The 21,429-nt window shown below is 37.8% G+C and overlaps 2 protein-coding genes across 8 annotated transcripts in view; one reads left to right on the top strand and one right to left on the bottom strand.

The window, feature by feature from the left end:
• The window catches only part of Ccdc88a (coiled-coil and HOOK domain protein 88A), a 163,483-nt gene extending 155,786 nt beyond the window's left edge, over window positions 1–7,697 (top strand). For 2 of the 7 annotated variants that reach the window (XM_021176113.3, XM_021176112.3), the window contains 5 exons: window positions 720–800; window positions 3,173–3,441; window positions 3,642–4,098; window positions 6,863–6,962; window positions 7,432–7,697. In XM_021176113.3, coding sequence (XP_021031772.1) covers window positions 720–800; window positions 3,173–3,441; window positions 3,642–4,098; window positions 6,863–6,927 — 872 coding nt within the window. In that variant the 3' untranslated portion in view covers window positions 6,928–6,962; window positions 7,432–7,697. Of the gene's footprint in view, window positions 1–719; window positions 801–3,172; window positions 3,442–3,641; window positions 5,404–6,862; window positions 6,963–7,431 lie in introns of those variants that run through there. The other 5 variants (XM_085829057.1, XM_085829058.1, XM_085829056.1 and 2 more) reach the window with 5 other exon arrangements.
• A 2,355-nt stretch (window positions 7,698–10,052) lies between these two features.
• LOC110305867 (prolyl-tRNA synthetase associated domain-containing protein 1) lies at window positions 10,053–14,848 on the bottom strand. The gene is made up of 2 exons (XM_021178003.3): window positions 14,729–14,848; window positions 10,053–13,488 (listed from the first exon to the last, which is right to left on the bottom strand). Exons 1-2 carry the CDS (start codon window positions 14,810–14,812, stop codon window positions 13,063–13,065), a joined length of 510 nt encoding a protein of 169 aa, XP_021033662.1. The 5' UTR covers window positions 14,813–14,848; the 3' UTR covers window positions 10,053–13,062.
• Between the last annotated feature and the right edge of the window lie 6,581 nt (window positions 14,849–21,429).

Genomic DNA, 21,429 nt, shown 5'->3' with positions numbered 1-21,429 from the left:
TCTCAGCACCACATGGTGGCCTACAACCATCTACAACTCCAGTTCCAGAGAATCTAATGCCCTTTTCTGAACTTTGAGGGCATCAGGCAGAAATATGGTACATATACATACATACACACAGGCAAACATGTATACACATAAAATTAAACCTTAAATTTAATTTAAAAACTAATGTGTGGCCAGGCAGTAGTGGTGCACGCCTTTAATCCCAGCACTTGGGAGGCAGAGACAGGAGGATCTCTGAGTTCGAGGACAGCCTGGTCTACAGAGTGAGTTCCAGGACAGCCAGGGCTACACAGAGAAACCGTGTCTCGAAAAATCAAATAATAATCATAATAATGTGTGTGATGTTAACGGTGGGGAAACGATGATCACATTCCTACACTTTATGGTTCCTTCTGTAATGTATAGCATGTGGTAGACACTAGGTGAGCAGCCACTTCTAGAAATCATATTCAGATGGAAATATGATCTCTTTCTTCCTCCCTCTCACTATTTTAATTTCAGCTGTTTTTTCAGAGGTGCTATGCTCCAAAGTATCTTACTAAACTACCTAAAAATGTTTTTGCTTTCTAACATGTATGATTCACTATCTGTGAGATGCCCAGGCTGAGAAAGTATGCATGATTGTTTCCTCAAAGCATTCTGTGACCAGAATGTAAAATTCAATACTCTCAGATGGAAGTTTCATTATACTGTCTCCTGATTTTTTCATTTAGCTTCAAGACCAGCCAGCCTTGATAGTGGCAGAACATCCACTAGCAATAGCAATAATAATGCTTCACTCCATGAAGTCAAAGGTATGCTGTAGGTACATTTATTGACGTATTCCATCCGATTTCCAGTATTGTTTACAAGTGGAAAGATAGAGTGCAGCTCAGTGGTAGTGCACCTTGTTCTTAGCATGAACAAGGTCCTGCCTGAGTTTCACTCCAGAACCATAGAGGGAAAAGTTGTAAATGGGATGATCTGGTGATAAAGTGCAAAATCCAAACCGTCTGTGTTTGAATCATAGTTTCTGGAATGCTTGCACTTGTGCATTGGGATAGAGATGTATGTCAGTGCACACAAATGTAAAATCAGGAGCGGTTATTTTCTTTCAGTTCTTCCTTTTCACAGATAAAATAAAACACAACTATCCATAGGTCCTTATTTTAAGTGACATTTTCTGCTTGACATCTAAATGGTTGTCCTTACATTTTTTCACAGTGCATGTATATTGCATGTATTACCTGTATTTTAGTAATGCTGTTAGTTTACTTTGTCAACAAAATATGTACCTCTTTTTAATATAAGAAACAATTATGTATGTTTATGTTACATAAAAAGTATATGGATACACATATGGCTTGTATATAGAATTACCCCAAGATTGTTTTCTTTTGTGTTTCAATGTGTATTCCAATGTGAGGTTTTAAGTAATAGCTATAATATATTTCTCTAAAATATATTACTGCCTTTACAGACTCTGGGCTTGTTAAACACTACCATAGTTCTCTGTACTCTAAAATTGTACAACTATAATGAATGCATTTGTTCTTTAGCTTTGGATCATAACATTATTTCTCTCACTCATGTTTTAATTAATTTTATAACTTTTTATTACAGTGATCTGAAATACATGATTTTGAGAGGAATTGATTTTTTTTTTGTTTTATAAATCATCAGATTAAAAAATGTAATCTGAACCCTTAGCCAGACTAACTAGAGGGCACAGGGACAGTATCCTAATTAACAGAATCAGAAATGAAAAGGGAGACATAACAGCAGAACCTGAGGAAATCCAAAACATCATCAGATCCTACTACAAAAGCCTATACTTAACAAAACTGGAAAAACCTGGATGAAATGGACAATTTTCTAGACAGATACCAGGTACCAGAGTTAAATCAGGATCAGATTAACAATCTAAAAAATGTAATCTGAAGCTAATGAAAAATTCTGATTTAAAAATAAAAGAAAATCTTAGTTCTGAAAAATAACACAACTTTACACAATCCTTCTATGATCTGTTTGTTTGTTTGTTTGTTTGTTTGTTTGTTTGTTTGTTTGTTTGTTTTTTGAGACATGGTTTCTCTATGCAGCTCTGGCTATCCTGGAACTCACTCTGTAGACCATGCTGGCCTCAAACTCAGAAATCCACCTGCCTCTGCCTCCCAAGTGCTAGGATTAAAGTCATGCGCCACCACTTCCCAGGGATCTATTATTCTTTATGATTGAATAATTTTTTGTCTTGAACTCTATCTACAGTTTATTATTGATAATCAGTCCTATAAAGGAATAGTGAACATTCTTAGGAACTTTGTTCTAGAATTAATATCCATTCTTTTATAAATCAACCTTAAGTAAAATTTTCAAGGTTATATGTTAGCAATATCAATAGTGAACATTAGAACCAGTCACATAATTCAGATACTGAGGAAAGAATAAGCCAAGCATGGTGACATATGCTTGTAATCCCAGCATTTGGGATGGCAAAGCAGGAGAGTTGCAAGTTTTAGGATAGTCTGGCCTACATACTAAGATCCAAACCAGACTAGGCCATACACGAAACCCTGTCTGAAATACTGTTTCATTTTTTATGGGACTTCTCTAATTATTTCATGTCTCCTTTCAACTTTCCTTTTGTGTATGGTATTAAGGGTGTTTTGGAACATGTTTAAGGTTTTTTATTTAGTATGAAATCTTTGAATAAGTAATTGAATCGAGACTCATAGAGACAGAAAATAAAGTACTTTTTGCATTTAAATGTTTTGGGTTTTAACATTCTGTAATAATTTAAAATATGTCTTTTTTTTCCAAATTGTGAGTTATTTTACAGTTATTTGAACCTGAATTGTTGTTTATTACTTTCTTTATTCATTCATTTAGTCTTCAATATATTGAATGACTGTTTAATGTGAAACTCTCTTTAGGATTTGACTTTGGTGATAAAAGTATATTTTTACTCTAATAGAACTTAAAATATTTGTTGGTTTAATAAAACCAGAAAAGCAGCTATGGTATCCAGTTGTTATACTGAGGAACAAGTAACATAGCTTACCTAAGTATGTGTAAAATGAAGTTTAAAGTCAGTGAGACTACTAATAGAGTTAGAAACCTGCTAACAAATATTACATAGTATTGTCTCATTTCTATTATTGAAGTTTCAACACACCATTTACTCCAAAAGCAGGTGCAGTTAATATCCAAAGCAGGCCACAAAGCCACAGCAGTGGAGATTTCAGTCTGCTTCATGATCATGAGACTTGGTCTAGCAGTGGTAGCAGTCCAATTCAGTATTTGAAAAGACAGACCAGGTCAAGCCCTATGCTCCAGCACAAAATATCTGAAACAATAGAGAGTCGAGCACATCACAAGATGAAAGCTGGCTCCCCAGGAAGTGAAGTTGTTACTCTACAACAGTTTTTGGAAGAAAGCAACAAGCTTACCTCAATACAGGTTAGTTCTTTATATGGTAAACTTGATTTAAATGAGCAACACTAGTTAAATGCCTTGTGACTGAATCTTAGGAGGGAAAAAAATTAAGTTATAGTGTACTAAGAGATAACACCACTGAACCACTGTGTAGTTCAGTTTATCAGGAGACTAAAAATGTCTATACTCTTGTCTATAATCTGCACTGTTTTGCCTTTTAACAGTTGAAGTCCTCGAGTCAAGAGAATCTTTTAGATGAAGTAATGAAAAGTTTGTCTGTGTCTTCTGACTTTCTGGGGAAAGACAAGCCTAGCTGTACCCTGGCCAGGTCAGTAAGTGGAAAGACTCCAGGGGACTTCTATGATAGACGGACAACTAAGCCTGAATTTTTGAGAACTGGTCCTCAAAAGACTGAAGATGCCTACACCATCAGCTCTGCAGGGAAACCTACACCAAGCACTCAAGGAAAGATAAAACTCGTAAAAGAAACCTCTGTGTCAAGACAATCAAAAGATAGCAATCCTTATGCCACTTTACCTCGTGCAAGCAGTGTGATCTCTACTGCTGAAGGAACAACTCGAAGGACGAGCATCCATGATTTTTTGAGTAAAGACAGTAGACTGCCCGTGTCAGTCGATTCATCACCACCTACTGCTGGTAGCAGCAGCACTACAGCATCTAGTGAGTACCATTTACAGCAGTGGTCCTCTGACATGCCAACACATTCTGAAGACACATCTGAGTCCGTTTATACCCAGGCTAGAAATTCAAGTTCAGGAAGGCCATGTTTTCTAAAACAAACTTTTGCCACTGTTAAAATGTCTAATGATACATTTGGAATATCAGGTAATGATAGCCATGAGACATTTAGTGTTGTTCATTCATCTCAGCCATTTCTATCCCTGAACACAGAACTAGTTAGTAACATAAGTGGGTTACCTCCCAAGTCACTCACTAGAATAACTGGCCAGACCTTTGCCTCTTTGGATAAAGCTGCACAGAAAGATAACAAACATTTTTCTGATAGTCAGAACCCCAGTCACAGTAAGCCACAGTTCTCTATAGATAGCAATCTTATCATTCCTGCATGCCTCTACCCTGATGACACAGACGTTGCATTATCAGTTTCAGAGGACAGTCAAATTGTTTGGTATGAATATGGTTGTATTTGATCATATGTTAATATTACTCATTAGGCGTATATTAAGATTGTTACAGAGTTCAGCTATATAAAAAGGCATGTATATAAACACCACACCAAAGTCTGCATGAAGTAGTAATTACATTGTGCATTTTTGCATGCCTTTAAAACCCCACCCACATTTCTTTTACATCTTTTTAATGCTTGATAAAGATGATAAAGACACTTCATGTCATGGATCATGTCCAAGTAGCTGCATGTTCTGTTATCAAGAAAACATATCCAAGTCATTGTTTGGCTGCTTCTAAAAAGCATGTTCATTCGCTCTTCCTGCTGCCTGCTCCCCCTACCCCTCTCGTTTGTTTCCTGAATGTGCACTTCATGCTGCACATGCACAGCATTAATAAGGAAAATGTTTTTGAAATGGTATTTTTTGTCACTTAATCATGTTATCTTTCCTGTTCTCTTTTCAAAGAAATAGTTAATAGTTCATCTTTATTTGAACTAATGCTTGCATTTATAAAACATTGTTCAAATTTAAAATACTGTTTATTCATAAATGTGTTATTCCTGGAGTTTCCTATCAAATTTAAATGTAACTTACACCGTGAGTAGGCGTGTTTGTATTACAGTTCTCTTCTTGGTGCTGTTCCTTTCCTGGTAAATGCAATAGCTTAACTACTTCCCCTTTAGTTTTGGTATCCTTTAACACAAATTTTTCCAGTTTTTTTTTTAAACATATAAGTCAAAGAGAAATAAACCAAGTTACTTATTACCTTGGGAATTTGTATTTTTACTTCAATTCAGAAGAATAGCAAGGTTTTTAAATGATGAAAAAATTAACTTCTGTCATTCATTTATTACTAAATGTAAAAAAACTTTTTAAAAATTAATACATTGCACTAGAGTATAAAATTGGGACTTGTGAGCATAAAAATGAAAAATATACTATGTAGTCTTTATTCTAAAATCTGTTGTATTAAAAACATAGTCTTGCCTGGTGTATGCCTTTAACCCTGGCACTTTGGGAGGCAGAGGTGAGCGGTTCTCTGAGTTCCAGGACAGCCAGGGCTGTGAACTTGGACACTGTCTCAAAAAGTTCAAACAAAAAGAAAACAAAACAAACAATAATAGTCTTTAGCTCCCCACGCTCTAAAACAGTCCACACACGATAAAGATAATATCCATAAACATGGACTCCAATTTCATATAGTTTTCAATTATCTTTCTGTGTTCATGTCATTCTACACCAAATCAGCTTCAACTCCTCAGGATTAAAACAATCTATAATCTTATTTCTGCAGGATATTTAGCTGTTTCAGGAATGTTTTAATAATTTTGATTCAGCCTAAATATTACTGATAAGACTCCGCCTTAGGTAAGCGCCATAAGAAGGAAGCTCTATGAGTGAAGGGATTAGTGCTTGTGTACTTAACCTCACTGAGCTGTGTTAATACCAGACGAAAGGGAAACTCTTCAGGCTTTGCCTAACTAAAGTTGTATCCTTTGTAAAAATCTCTCCCCTGGTACATTCCCAGGATCACCTTACAGGTAGATCCCTTTTGTTTATATTGCTGACCATATGTTTCTTTCCTTACAGCTATTCTTAAAATAGTTCTGAGACAAGTGATCAGATGAACACAAGCAGTATTTTACATATTTTAGTACCACCTAATAGGCTTACTGCATGAATATATCATTACCTTATACTATGGATTTTTTGTCTAGTCAGTCTTAATACTTCAGACATTTTTGTGCTGTTTTCCCTTTTGTTCATAGCCTACTAATAAATGGTAAGCTGAGACTGATGCAGCGCAATGACAGAAATGCTTTACGTAGCTTTGGACATCATGAAACAAACCTTACACTTTCTACACTTAAAAAATGTTGCTAATTTTGTTAATTCAAAGTATATTTTAAATTATGTATTTTATAAAAGCTATATTGTTTTATTTTATGAAAACAGACTTACAGAAGTATTTTGTCTCTAACATCTAAAGGATACACTGCATGTAAGAGAGGTAAATACTATGTCCATATTTCCTGTGGGCTAAGATTGCAGTGTAGAATTCTTCCAAATACATCACATACTATGGAGTCAAAGTTTCCTAAAACACCACTAATACTATGTTGCTTATGACTTTAAAATGTAAAAAAATAGGTTCCATGTAAAATGTCTGTCAGATTAATTTTCCACGTTTCAAATTCCTTTGTCCAACTCAGCTTAAGAGCTTTTTAGTTTATCTTCATGAATTTTGTTACTAAACTTTTGAGTAAATAACATGAACTACTTTTCTCCCACAGATGTGAACAAAGTACAAGAAAGCAGAAATTCAAAAAGCAGGTCTAGGGAGCAACAAAGCTCCTAATTCAGTGACCCACTGCATGACATGTGGGCCCTGGGGTGAGTTTGCTGCTTGAATCCTAAATGAGATTAGTCTCATTTGTCCAGACTAACAGAATTCAGTTTAACACGTGCACATTGCACTAACAGATTACAGTTTGCTTGCTGGATTCACTGACTTTCCTTCCTGCTTAATTAGTAAAGAGTAGTTGACTGCCATAGGTTTTTGCCTGTCTAATTGGGTAGCAAGCCTTTAAAAAGTATTTTCTCTCAATTGAAATGTAATTTTAGCAGTGAATAATCTAAAATATTTCATGCGGTTACAACCTCTAAGTAACTGGTAAGAATGCACTAAATACCTGTCTTATAAAGAGCAGCTCAGACGTTCCCTCTGGCTTTCTGTCACTCTCATTTCCATAGAAACACCTGTGCATGTTGTTCTTGCCGTAGCTTCCCGTAGTTTATATTCCTCTTATCTTCAAGCTATTCTTACATTTTCTTTCTTCTTCTGTCTTTCAACAAAATACAGAGAGAAAAGTGTCCTTCAGTTTCTCAGTGTGAAGACTTTATTTCTGAAGTAACAAGACACCTAGCAACTATAGGAACTATAAAAACAGTAAGGAGATTTTAACACATCCCTTCGTGATTAGAGCAGGGAAGAGATATAAACTTCATTCTTCCTTGAATCAAGGAGCACTACTGGATTCAACTGCCAAACGTTTTAGAAGGTTTTAGGACACTGTACAGTGCACTAAGCTCTACTGAATAAAGGACATTCTCTCACTAAGGACCGAGTGTTTTAAGGTCAAGTATGCTAAGGAACAGCCTACTTCTTTCAACATTTGTTTATTAATTTATCCATTTTTGCTTACTGCTTCTAAGTATTATCCAAAAACTAGTCATTTATATTTAGTTGTACAAATCTAAATTAAGTGTTGTAGTATTTTGTGGAATGTACTATATATCAAGATACAGAGAAAATTGTTCTGGCATGTCAGCCTTTTTTCATTAGCAGAGTGCATGTGTTGGTACGCTGGTTATTGTTTTTGTTTCTAGAGCCAATTGTTTGGATGCACTGCAAAGGAAGTGCAGTTCATAAGATATGCAGTAATTTCCATAATGAAATATAAGAGTGATAAAAATTATATATTAATCTTACCACTTTCCCTGATAAGCTGCACTAGGTATTCACAAATGGATCCAAGATAAAAATCATTTTTCTGAAACATTTTTTAGTGAGATGGTTTTCCAGCAAATAGCATTTACAAGATAAAGTGATTATGTTTTTAACTCATTTCCCTTCTTTGGTATTGGGTTATGTGTGTGTGTTTTTTTACGTGAGAGCTGATTATTGCTTAAGAAGTTTTCTTATGGCAAAACAATGTAAATAATTTCTATGACCTACATTTTTTTCAGAAACTCATTTACTATTAAGGTTGTCATTTATTACTAAGAATTTTTCTGTTTTTGTCCTTTATAATATTATATTAAACTTAATAACTATTATAGGTAATCTTGAAATATTTGTATGTGTTTGTTACCTTAAACATTTGAAAGAAGCACAAAAAAGTAGATTTAGTTATCCCAGAGAAACACCAGTTTTTTAGTAGTAGCAATTTTATATCACAGTTTTATTTTCTTATGAAGTCAAAAAAAAAAAACCACATTGCTACTCATTAAGGCAAGTTCATTATTTAACATAAAAACCAGAATAATCTTTTAAAGTGAAAAAAAGTACTATTTTTATTTTAACAGTATACTTCTTAAGCTCTTATTACCAGCTCTAGAGAACTTTTTGGAATAATTATGCATTCCCTAATGTGTGCTTTACAAACTGTGTATCATCACTAACCCAGTAGCCATGACAGAAATCTCTTTTCTTTGCAGCCCCATCCTCCTCTTTTTGTTTCTCTCTCGCCCCCACTCTCTGTAGTAGGTCACTAGCAGGTTGTGTTTATAGCAACCTTTGGAAAGACCGTCAATAAAAACGACAAAAAAACATTTAGTTGTTCAGAAATTGAAAGTTAGAGAACTTGGATTTATTTAACTCAGTGCTGCCAGAAAATAATGCTATAAAATTAAATTACTTTAAAACTCTTTAATGAAAGGTGCTATTTAAATGTAAATACTAAGGATTTACTGAAACACAATACACATACTAAAAATCTATTCTCTAGACTTTGAAATCTTCTGTGTGACTCCTTAGATTCAAGTCTCAAATTGGTAAATGGGTATCATGGAAGTCTAGAGACAGTTGCATGTAAAAAACATTGTAAATTCACTGTTGGTTGAGAAGTTGAAAATGAGTGTAGAATTATGTTTTAGCTTAATATATAAGAAAATAAGTTAGGTTTATATTAACTAGCATCCAATTTGCACAATTAGCACACATCCCAGGACAGTTAATGAATGAGTGTGAGGTGACCTAATGAGGGTAAGTAGTAAAGCAGGTTGAACCTGCTGAGGTAATCAGCACTTCAGCTAAAAATACTGTAATGTATTAACTTGGAGTAGGCCAACCCTGAGGAGAAAAAAAGAGAAAACTAAGAGAATACATGAGACTATTACATTATTCTCAATTATATTAATTGCCTTCCTCATACCAGTTCAAGAAAGGACTAGCTGATAACTGCATGAATTTTTTTTTCTTTGAAATCTACTTCAGAAGCAGACTTTGTAGGAATCTAAGCCAAATGGAAATTAATCCAAACCATTTTTCTAACCAAGCCTAAACCCAACTGTCTGGTGCTATTCCTAAACCTCCATAAACTTTAAAAATGAGAATAACAGCATCTGCCCAGAGCTCTAATGACATGCCTCCTAGCTGGCCATGGAAATGTTTTGGTTCAAGTTTTTTTGAGTTGGTGGTTACCAAAGAGTTCACGATACAGGTCCATGTGAAGCACCTTTCATGCAAGGCATGTTAAAAGCCTATTTAAAAATCACTGTGTATATTATAGAATTGTAACCACCTCACACATGGATTACTACAGCCTGAACTGTCGTAACAGTTTATGTCAGGAAGCAAAGTCAATACTGTACCAAATCTGGAATTGTGATGGGGAATTATGTGTTCTAAAGGACTTTTGTACTTTAAGTCACTTTTTATGAAAAAAGTGAATTGTCTTTCTTTTCAGCTATTTGTCCTGAGATGTATTTTTTTCTTTTGAGTCTTGAATATGAATAGTACAAAAAGAGCCCATTTTATAATTATAAATCTTGATATACAGGTTAAGCTATTTGGACAATGAAAACGCCTTAAATGGAATGCTTAATGGGTAATGTTGCACTTATAACATCCTTTGACAAAATCTGATTTTAAATTGTCTTTTTTCTACTAGTTTTGTTTTCAATGTTTGCCATTGTACTCACAACTGTTATTAAATACCAAATCAAATAATATAAAAAGATGTAACATTTCCTTTAAAATTAATGCTAATAAGGGAGGTAGAGTTGAATAACAAAACGACTTTTCCTCGTGGCACCTGATGTCTGTCACAGGAGTCCATGCACAACAAGATACCATTGTTTGAGATGTTTTTTATAGTCACTTTCTTTTTTTTTAATTTTCCTTAAAAATATTTATGTTGGACTAACTGATATAAAAAGAAATAAAAACAAAAGGTAATTTTTTAACAAATTGTTACAGTCATCTTAAAATTTATGTTGGCCAAGTGTTACTTTTTCCCTGGAGAACCGTTTTGGGGCTTCATAGACTTTATCCTAATCATTTTGGTCATTAAGATGTTTGGGTAGAGAGTCAGTTCTGTCAATCCTAAAATAAGTTTAAGTATGTTTACTAAGAGAAAGCTTAAATTATAAAGTAGATACAGTGAGAATAACAATGGTAGCTAATAATAAAATAGAACTATAACAATAGTTTGTTGTCCCCCTACCCCCTTCGAGTTTTGGGTTGGTAGGAAGGGGGTAACTACTGGAGATTTTACTCAGGGCCTTAATCGTGGTAGGCTGGCACTTTACTTAGCTGTAGTCTCAGCCCCTTTCTCAGTACTTCTTCTTGTGCTCTATGCGCTCTTTTTGTGATGTGAGATAAAATAACTAGGTGATGAATTGAGTGCAGTGATAGAGGAAATATATTAAGCTAGTCGATAGGGGTTGTCTGAACACCAGTGCTGTGACACCACATTCACTGCCACAAGTTTGGTAACCACAGGGACTAAGTGACCAACAGATAGGTAGAATATATGCTATGGATATGCCAGACAGTCATTCAGTGATGACATCTCCTGCTACTGAAACAGACATGTCGTTTAAAGCTTACGAATTTTGGAATTTCTCATGTAATAATTTTGGTTCATTTAACCACAGGTTACTGAAACTTCAGGACTTAAAACTCCTAAGAATGTGTGATAGGCTGCAAAAATTGTTGTCTTTGTGGGGCTGGAGTATTGGTTCAGTGGTTCAGCACTGGCTGCTCCTTCGGAGGAGCCAGGTTCCATTTCCAGCACTGTCCATGCTACAGTTCATGACTGTCTGTAACCTCTAGCTCCAGGGTAGCTAGTGCCTTCTCCTGGCCTCCATGAGCAATGGACACAGGTTACAGATCTACATGTAGGCAAAACACAAAATAAAAATAAACCTCAAAAAATTCATTCAGTCTTTTATTTTTACTTAGTAACTCGAGGCATCTTACCACATCATTCTTCTGGAGCCTGTTTTCACTATCAACACGATATCCAAGGTCTACAAATTCGGATTCTGGTCCTTCGTTTTATGTTCATAAGAACTTAGAACTGCCTGTTTATTGTAGAGATTGAGCGCAGAGCAGGTAAAGCAAGCATGGAACCTCGGGGCAAGGGCAATCATGAGTCTCATTTTGCCTCTCAGCAACACAAGCTGGGACAAATTAGTTTCTCTACTAGATGAAAAGCATTTCTCAAAGCTTGCACAGGAAAATACAGTTCTTTTAGAAATATCCTAGTTAACTGGAATGGAGAGAATGGCAAGAGCAATTTCTATATTCTAGCCTATGTCAGATCCTCAATGAATAAAGAGTTGACTAAATTGTTCCTAGATTTAATACTTCAGCTGCCATAACTGAAAGGAAATTATATTAACATTTTCTAAAGGAATATAACCAAGAGAATATATATTACAAAAGGGTTTATTAGACCAGCTCACACAGTTTGGGCTGGGTATTTGGAACAATGTCTCTTTTACATGTTGGAGATTCTGAGAACCTAGTAGGTTCAGTAGGCCTGGAGGATTCTTGAAGAGCCTCTGGTCTTCAGGCTGCGTGTGCACATGTCAATAAAGGATGGTAGTAGTAGCACTGGGACTCACCAGCAAGAAGCAATGAAGGCACAAAAGCAGCACAGCTCTTTCCTGGAACTTCATCCAAGCTGCTGTCAGAAAGTTCTGCCCACTGTGGCGTCTTCCTCATTTAGTCCTGCCTAGAAATGTCCACACAGATCTGCCCAGAGGAGTATTTTGTTCTAGATCAAATCAGGTTCCCAACCAGGACTCACCGTAACAAAGATGAATAAATTTATCATAAACTAGGATAGTAAGTTAGGGTAGAGGACAAAGGAAACTGCCTCTCTGTCATCTGAACCAGTCCTGATGCTATAAGGTATTTTGCAGCCGAGTTTTAAAATATAAATTTAATACTTTAGTGGAAACAATTTTCTACTTCTAGTTTTTCTACATTGAATTTAATAAGCCAGTTGTAATGGTACCTGGCTGTACTATTACATGCAGACAAAATGCTCATACACATAAATATCTTTAAGGTAAATAATAGTCTCCAAATGAAAGACACAAGAAATAAAAACAGCTGTCAGAATGAGTTTATTATGAATATTAACCAAATTGACTTTTGTTTGACACGGCAGCTGACTGTTAGATGTTAGCTGGCCTAGAACTCAGAGGTCAGCCTGCTCTGCCTAAAGTGCTAGGCAGATAGCATATGCCACCACACCTGGCTCCCAATCTTTTTTTTTTTTTAAGATTTATTTATTTATTTAATGTATAGGAGTACACTGTAGCTATCTTCAGACACACCACAAGAGGGCATCAGATCCGTTACAGATGGTTGTGACCCACCATGTGGTTGCTGGGAATTGAACTCAGGACCTCTGCAAGTGCAGTCAGTGCTCTTAACCCGCTGAGCCATCTCTCCAGCCCTCCCAATCATTTTTTAATTAAAGTTTAGAATTATGGGATCATGTCCTGTAGCCTTCACAAATATGAGAAAGTCTTCAGGACTTAACCCCATGGTTGCAGCATTAGTCATTGGGTGAAAGTACACTTTCTCATGTCCACCTTCCAGAAAAGCTGAATCCAAGACAAATTTAACATCTCCATCATCGCAGAAGAGTGACAAAGGTGTGGCACAGCCTTGACCAACTTTCAGTTTTTCTAGCATGGCTGTTTCATCAGCAAACCGAAGATTTCCACTCCCAACTCCTAACTGCTTGCCAAGATCATTTAAATTGATTTGTCTATCATGAAGAACTGTGACTAACCAATAGTTTTTCTTCTTTTTGTCTTTAAGAAATAAGTTCTTACTATGTGCTCCTTTCAGATGTTGAATATGAGGCATCATTTCTTCAATTGTAAACACCTGCAAAATATGCAAAAGAAAAAACAGTGTAAATTGCACACATACATATCCACGGTTGTACATATTTTGCATGGTGGATGCTCTGAATTTAACTGGTATTTGTTATAAATGTTTTATTGATAAGGGGTTGGGCCTTTTGGTGCTGAGGATAGGACCCAGAGTGCTATGCTTGCTAGGCAGGCAGAATATCTCTGAACTAAAACCTCAGCCTCCAAATACTTTAAAGGCCCGGTACCTGGAGTACTGGTTCTTAGAGCTGAGGCTGAGATCAAGAATTCAAGAGTGCAGCAAAATCCTGGTTGGGGTTCAGGGGGGAGCTTTAATCATCACAGTTGCAGACCTCAAGACCTCAGTTTTTGTTGGGCCAGTTTTCTATCCCAGTATGCTAACAAAGCCATCAGGTGCCTGAGAAGCTTATAACTTTTTAACTTTGGCGTAAAATTTGATGACAGTCCTTAATATTTATCTCCAGAGTCCCTGACATTCACTATAAGGACATCGATGAAGAACATAAGACCCCACGTTAGTACATAAAGAACATTTCTTTAATGTTCTAAGTACCAGTACTCCAGGGCCTTACAGTATTTGGAGGCTGGGAGTGTACACAGAATGTGACCTTTGTAAAAATGGGAAATAGTAAATATTAAGACAGGTGTTTTCTATCATAAAATGTGTCGTGCAAGCCTTACCAACCCTCATAATAGTTGCCACAAAAATTGTAAATCTCCAGTGTAGGTCATGTTAAAATTAAGGTACGTACTTTTGTTTGTGGCACAAGCCGAGGGAGGGGGCCAAAAGAGGAACTGTAGTTTTAAACAGCTCTCAGTGCGAGTGCTGGAATAAATTCGTGTCATCTGCAAGAGAAGTACGTGCTCTTAACCGCGAAAACAATTCTCCAGACTCGGGGGTATATACTTTTTGTAATTACTTGGGAAATGATCCTTGCCGTGCTGCAGTGGTAACGACTGTCCAAAGAAGTAAAAACCAAGCCACCTCAATGGCCTGCTGTGCCTTTGGTACCAGATACAGCCTAGGCGATTCTATAGGGTTGCCACGTATGTAGTGCCTTGCTCCTTAGTTTATCTACATAACGTATCAGCTATCCAACCCGCTTTTAAGTCACATCAGTCATCCCAGGACAAGTTTCCTCACGGCTGCCGCAGTTTTAAATAAACTTATAAGCCTCTGCTTGGACCCAATAAACACTCGCCCGAAGACCCTCCTGGGGCCGCAGTCTCACCTCGGGATGCTCCACGACCTCCGTGCGAATGGCGAGGGCGCTGAGCCTCTGCTCTAACTCCGCCCGCAGCTCTGAGCCTGCCATTTTTCCCTCTACGTTGGCAGGCTTACCGGAAGTGCCACGGCTTCGGGGGCGTGGTGATGGCTGCTTGCTCCGCCCTGGCATGGCTCTGTGGCCTGACTGTTTCATCCGTAGACCGCCGAGTGCGCTTAGCCACACCCCCAACCACCCGAGCTTCCAGTGTGGCGGGCGGAAAGCTCCGGGTTCCCTGTCTCGTCCAGAAGCCGCGGCAATGTTGCTTCATGCCTCAACAACTGTAGCTTGTAACTTCCGTCTTTCTGTTCTTTTAAATTTTATGTGTTATGGGCGTTAGTTACCTGCTTGCATGGCTGTGCACCACGTGTGAGCAGTGCCTGAGGAGGCTGAAAGAAGGTGTTCAATTTCCTAGAACTGGAGTGATGGTGAGTCATGTAGGTGCTAGGAACCGAACTCGGTCCTCTGGAAGACCAGCCATCACTCCCGCATATTATATTAGAAAACAGTACTGCGGGTGTAGTGGCGCACGCACTCCTTTAATCCCAGCACTTGGGAGGCAGAGGCAGGCGGATTTCTGAGTTCGAGGCCAGCCTGGTCTACAGAGTGAGTTCCAGGATAGCCAGGACTACACAGAGAAACCCTGTTTTGAAAAACCAAAAAAAATAAAAAGAGAGAGAGGGGGGGGGGGAGAAAGAAAAAGGAAGGAAGGAAGAAAAAACAGTACTGCGACAAATTACAGTGGTCGTTGTGATACTTATGGCCTGGAATTTGCAACCACGTTGGGACCACTTACTTTGAATAAGGTTCAAATTCCACATTAGTATTTCACTTAAACTTTGAGATTAAGGCTCACATCCAACATGAAATACTGATACACTCAGAGATGTTTAATATAAATTAACTATTTGAGAGTGAAGATCTGAAAAAGAACCCTTCTTAAGACACAGATGGTATGCTTTTTCTCTCCCTCGGTGACACAAATTAGAGCCAGATTAGAACATATTACATGTAGATAAAGGCAGGTTTACTAGGAGGCAGCTTTTGGGTGGGCTCACCAATCTCACAGGTGGAAATCAGTGCAGTCACTCATCTGGTCTTAAGAGGGTTTCACAGAGTTTTGGCAAGGAATGATGCCATACTAGCTAGGAGCTGGGATAGTGTCCATATATGGTCAAAAACTGAGCCCCTAAGCAGACACTCTTGGGTAGGTTACCACAAACACACCACATTAGCCAGGAGCTTTCTCTGCCTGTGCAGAAGAGGAAGGAGGGCAGACTGGGAAACAGGGATTTGTTCCAGCCTAACAACAGGTAAGTGACCTATGACTTACCCAGTATTGGAAGAAACTACAAAAGAGTAAGTCAGAGTTGTGTTCACAGTTTCACTCTGAACTCAGGATTTCAAATTTTTAAGACTTTTTAGTTTAACCTTTTTTTTAAAATGAATTATTGTCGGGCGGTGGTGGCACACGCCTTTAATCCCAGCACTTGGGAGGCAGAGGCAGGCAGATTTCTGAGTTCGAGGCCAGTCTGGTCTACAAAGTGAGTTCCAGGACAGCCAGAGCTATACAGAGAAACCCTGTCTCGAAACAAATAAACAAAGATTTATTTATTTTTATGTGCATTGGTTTTCTGCCTGCATGTCTGTGCAAGGGTGCCAGATCCTCTGGAACTGGAGTTACAGACACTTGTGAACTGCCTTGTGGGTGCTGGGAATTGAACCCAGGTCCTCTAGAAGAAAATCCAGTGCTCTTAACTACTGAGCCATCTCTCCAGCCCCCTTAACCTTTTTGTTGTTGTTTAATCTTTTTGCCTGTGTGTGTTTGTACCACTTTTGGAGACCAAAAGAGAGTGTAGGATCCCCTAGAACTGGAGTTAAATATGGTCATGAACTACTACCATATGGGTGCAAACCCAGGTCCTCTGGAAGATCAACCAGTGCTCTTAAACATAGAGCCATCTCTCCAGCCCCTTTAAAATCTCTCTTTCATTTTAAACTTTTTTTTTTTTTTTGGATATTTTCTTATTTACATTTCAAATGTTATCCCCTTTCCCGGTTCCCCCACCCACCTCCTATCCTAACCCCCACCCCTGCGTCTATGAGGGTGTTGCCCCACCCACTCCCACCTCCCCGCCCTGGCATTCCTCTATACTAGGGCATCGAGCCTTCACAGGACCAAGGGCCTCTCCTCCCATTGATGCCTGACAAGGCCATCCTCTTGTACATGTGCAGCTGGAGCCATGGGTCCCTCCATGTGCACTCTTTGGTTGGTGGTCTAGAGTCAGCACTGTGATGTTCTTTCTATTCTTTTTTATTGTTTGAGTAATAGCCTCATGGTGCACAGACTGGTATCTAGCTCATCTTGAACACTGCCACCATCATGACCACAGGAGCTCTCCCTATTTCTGCATTCATTTTTTCATTGTTTTGAATGTTAACGTGTTCATTAAACAATTGAAGTCTCATACAGAGACAATTTTGTATCCTGTTTTTTTATTAAACTGATGAACATTTTCCTATTGCTAACCTATTTCCTATTTTAATAAATATTTTATGTAGCTGGATAATAATCATTTGTTTATTGGTTGCAGAGAATGGAACCAGTGGTCTCAAGCATTTTACCAAGTTCCCCACCCTCAATCACAATTTTTAGCCACTTCCATATTGGAATACCAATCTTCATATTCTAAATTGTTTATGAAAATAACTACTATAAATTTATCAGCAATGAGTAAATTAACCTAGTGCACACCAACACTTCTCTCTGTATGTGTGTGAAGGCAACTTGTGGGAATCTGTTCCTCCTTTTAAACTGATGAGGTTCCAGAATCAACCTCAGAGCACAAGGCTTGACAGCAAGTGCCTTTACCCACTGAGCCATCTTGCTTACCCAAACTTTAATTACATTTTTGACAGGATTTTTAGGAGATAACTTTTGGTCAAATGCATATTGTTTAATGTGGATTTTCGGGGGGGGGGGGGGGTGTTTGAAAAAAATAACAAAGGCTTAACATTTTGGTTTGGTTTGAGGAAGGCATTTTGGTTTGGTTTGGTTTGAGACAGTGTTTCACTATAGCCCAAACTGGCCTGGAACTCTCAGAGATCTGCCTAATTCAGCCCCCAAGTGCTGGGACTAAAGAGATGTATCCACCACGCCTACCACTTTAATGGTCTTTGAGCTGTTCGTTTTTTTAGTTAGCAAATACCTAGACAGTTTTCTCACGATTATTATTTCCCTCCTCCCATTTTGAGCTAATTTTGTTCAAATTTTTGGTTCACATTAGACCAATGGTTCTCAGCCTTCCTAATGCTACAATGCATACAGTTCCTCATATTGTAGTGACCTCCAACCATAAAATTAATTTCATCGCCAGGCATGGTGGCACACGTCTTTAATCCCAGCACTCGGGAGGCAGAGGCAGGTGGATTTCTGAGTTCGAGGCCAGCCTGGTCTACAGAGTGAGTTCCAGGACAGACAGGACTACACAGAGAAACCCTGTCTTGAAAAACCAAAAACATAAAAAAATTAAAATAATAAATTAATTAATTTCAGGCTGGTGAGATGGCTCAGTGGGTAAGAGCGCTGACTGCTCTTCCAAAGGCCCTGAGTTCAAATCCCAGCAACCACATGGTGGCTCACAACCATCTGTAACGAAGTCTGATGCTGTTTTCTGGAGTGTCTGAAGACAGCTATAGTGTACAGTGTATAAATAAATAAATATTTTTTGAAAAAAAGAATTAATTTCATTACTACTTTATAACTATAATTTTTCTTGTTATGAGTCATGGTGTAAATATTTTGGGAAATACAGTTTTGTCAGAGGTGTTTTAACCTACAGGTTGAAAACTACTAATTTAAATAAAAATCTAATTGAAATATAAGAGAGAAAAAAAAAAGTAAGAGAGGAGCGGCTCCTGGCGTTGTTAACTTTCCTCCCTCCTTCCTCTCACTTTTTTCTCTTATTTTTAGATTGATTTTATCTACAGAAATTTCTCATGTAGCCAAATGTGATTTCTTTTTAAGTTTTCCTGGTCTAAGTTTAGAAATTTAACCTCCAGCAATAAACATCTGTTTTATTTTCTGAGCATGATGGCACATACCTATGATCCTAGCACTTAGGAGGCAGAGGTAGATATAGGTCTGTGAGTTGGAGGCCAGCCTACACAGAGTTCCAGGCCAGCCATGACAACAGCGTGAGAGCCTGTCTCAAAACTTAAAAAACAATTAAGGATATTTGTGTTAGTTAGGGTTTCACTGCTGTGAAGAGATGCCATGACTAAGGCAACTCTTATTTAATTGGAGCTGGCTTATCATCAAGGTGGGAACATGGCAGCATCTAGGCAGGCATGGTGCTGGAGAAGCTGAGAGTTCTACATCTTGTTCTGAAGATAAACAGAAGACTGGCTTCCAGACAGTTAGGAAGAAGGTCTCTCAAAGCATCCTTACAATGACACACTTCCTCCAACAAGGCCATACCTCCTAATAGTGCAATTCCCTGGGCCAAGAGTCTTCAAACCACCACAGTGTTTACTTCAGAGCTGGAATGATGGCTCATTGGTTAAGAGAGTACTTGCTGTACTTGCAGAGGACCTGCATTCCTAGCCCATATATGGCAGCAAAGTGATAGTCTTAGTATTGATAGTCACAAAATAAACCAAAATATTGATCAACTCTGAAAAACACTGAAGATTCTCCAACTCCTGCAGGATCAATTATTCCTACAAATTCAATCCCATATGTAAACATAAGTACATCTATTATATTGGTATATAACTTTTCATTCTTCATTAATAAGATATGTGCATATCAAAGTATTAAAATTTATTAACAGTAAGTATTGATTTGTATACCTGTCATATTGAAATCTCTTGGGTGAAAAGGAGTCACAAATGGAAAATGCTTAAACTGTGGTCAATCTGGCCATCCATCAGCTATGTAAGCTCAGAGTGCCTCCCTGAACACATCTATCCATCAGTTTAGTTTCCGAAATCCTTTACCCTGCCTGAACTACTACTTTAATCCTTTAGTCTATAATAATGACTTCTTAACTTTATTCTATCTGTAATTGGATGCCAATTATTTTGTATCAGAGCTTTACCACCAAAGGTTTATATTATGAAATAGAACTAACTTAAACTGTGTGTGTTGAAATAACTACATCATCATTCAAACCTTATTATACCTCAACACACATTTGTGTGAGAATTGCACTTAGTACAAAGAAACACTGTACTTAAGGCTGTTTGTCCTCAAGTCAAATTCAATATGAACTTTACAATGAAGTAAACATGAAGTGGTTAAACTGAAAAGTGTCTAGCATGAACTTGAGGAAATAGTTGCCCAGGAGTGATTATCTGGAAAGTAAAAGCTAAGATATTGTTTTTAAAGGGGGAAAAAAAGAGACTAAGTCTGTAGCATTTCCACAAGATGACATTAAGGGAGACTTGGTAATGTAACAGTAAGGACACTTTGTGGAAAGGAGCACTGAAGAGGTACAAGAATCAAAGGACCCTATTGTCTGTTTTTGGTGAAAGAAAAACTACAAATCTAGCCCTACCTGCCAAAGGAAATCAAAGGCACGAAAAGGTGTGATGTTTATAGACACCCAGAGAGTAGACTTCGTTGTTGTATTAGGTGAAAGGTCTTAATCCTGAGTACAAAATGAAATAAAGGGCAGTTCTGAGAAAGGTAGGTTGAAAACTGTCCTAACGCAGACAGCAAGTCAGAACTAGTTTTCAATGCTTGCTGTTATCTATTTCTTTTAAGATGTCTTTCAGTGTACTCTGGTAAGTAAGTTGTGTGCACATAAAATGTATTGTTTCTGCTCTCAAAACCTTAAAAGCTGGCTGGCATATGTGTGCATGCACGTGCACATGCGCCCACGCACAGAGAGAGAGAGAGAGAGAGAGAGACTGAAATAATAAGTATGGATTAGCTAGGCGTGGTGGCGCACGCCTTTGATCCCAGCACTTAGGAGGCAGAGGCAGGAGGATTTCTGAGTTCAAGGCCAGCCTGGTCTACAGAGCAAGTTCCAGGACAGCCAGGACTACACAGAGAAACCCTGTCTCGAAAAACCAAAAAAATAATAATAATAATAAGTATGGATTAAAGAACATGTGTCTAGTTATACTATCAGAATTTTTTGGGAACCCTGACTGGGAAATAATTAGGGGAAGATGATGTCATAAAGTTTGCCATTGGTCTAGCTGAGGGGAAGGTATAAAAGGCAGTGTGTCCTGTGGCATTATCAATGGATGTCTAGTAAAAGGACTAGTGAGTGGAGCCAGAAGGGAATGTCCAGGTGCAAGCAAATGAACAGGTGGTTGGATGTTAATTTTAGTAGGCCACACATTATTTTAGCTGGTTTCTCAATGCTTGCCAAAGCAAGTGAGAGCAAAGAACTGCTTACAGAAAGTGAACTTCAATACATGTTTATGAACGTGAGTCATTTTCAAGTGTGGGCTTAATGGAGATTCAGATAAAAAAGGTTTTTAGGAGTCTCTATAGTCATTAATACTGACTGAATCTTTGTGATGGAAAGGGGTAAGGGTAATGAGATGGCTAAGTGAATAAAGGAGCTTATTGTCAAGCCTGAGTTCCTGAATTCAGTGTGTGTGTGTGTACAAATAAAGACAAATTTTTTTAAAAGAAAATGAGTGGACTG

The sequence above is a fragment of the Mus caroli genome, unplaced genomic scaffold (assembly GCF_978045245.1).
Source record: "Mus caroli unplaced genomic scaffold, Mus_caroli_1 scaffold_13, whole genome shotgun sequence".
Classification (NCBI taxonomy): domain Eukaryota; kingdom Metazoa; phylum Chordata; class Mammalia; order Rodentia; family Muridae; genus Mus; species Mus caroli.
The sequence above is the reverse complement of the archived record's forward strand: the minus strand, read 5'-3'. Positions and strand labels throughout refer to the sequence as shown.

Bases quoted from the DNA above. Each gene is read 5' to 3' on its own strand.
- LOC110305867 (XM_021178003.3), bottom strand. From the start codon at position 14,812: ATGGCAGGCTCAGAGCTGCGGGCGGAGTTAGAGCAGAGGCTCAGCGCC. The intron at 13,489-14,728 runs GTGAGACTGCGG...CATATTTTGCAG, and splicing joins AGGTCGTGGAGCATCCCGAG to GTGTTTACAATTGAAGAAAT.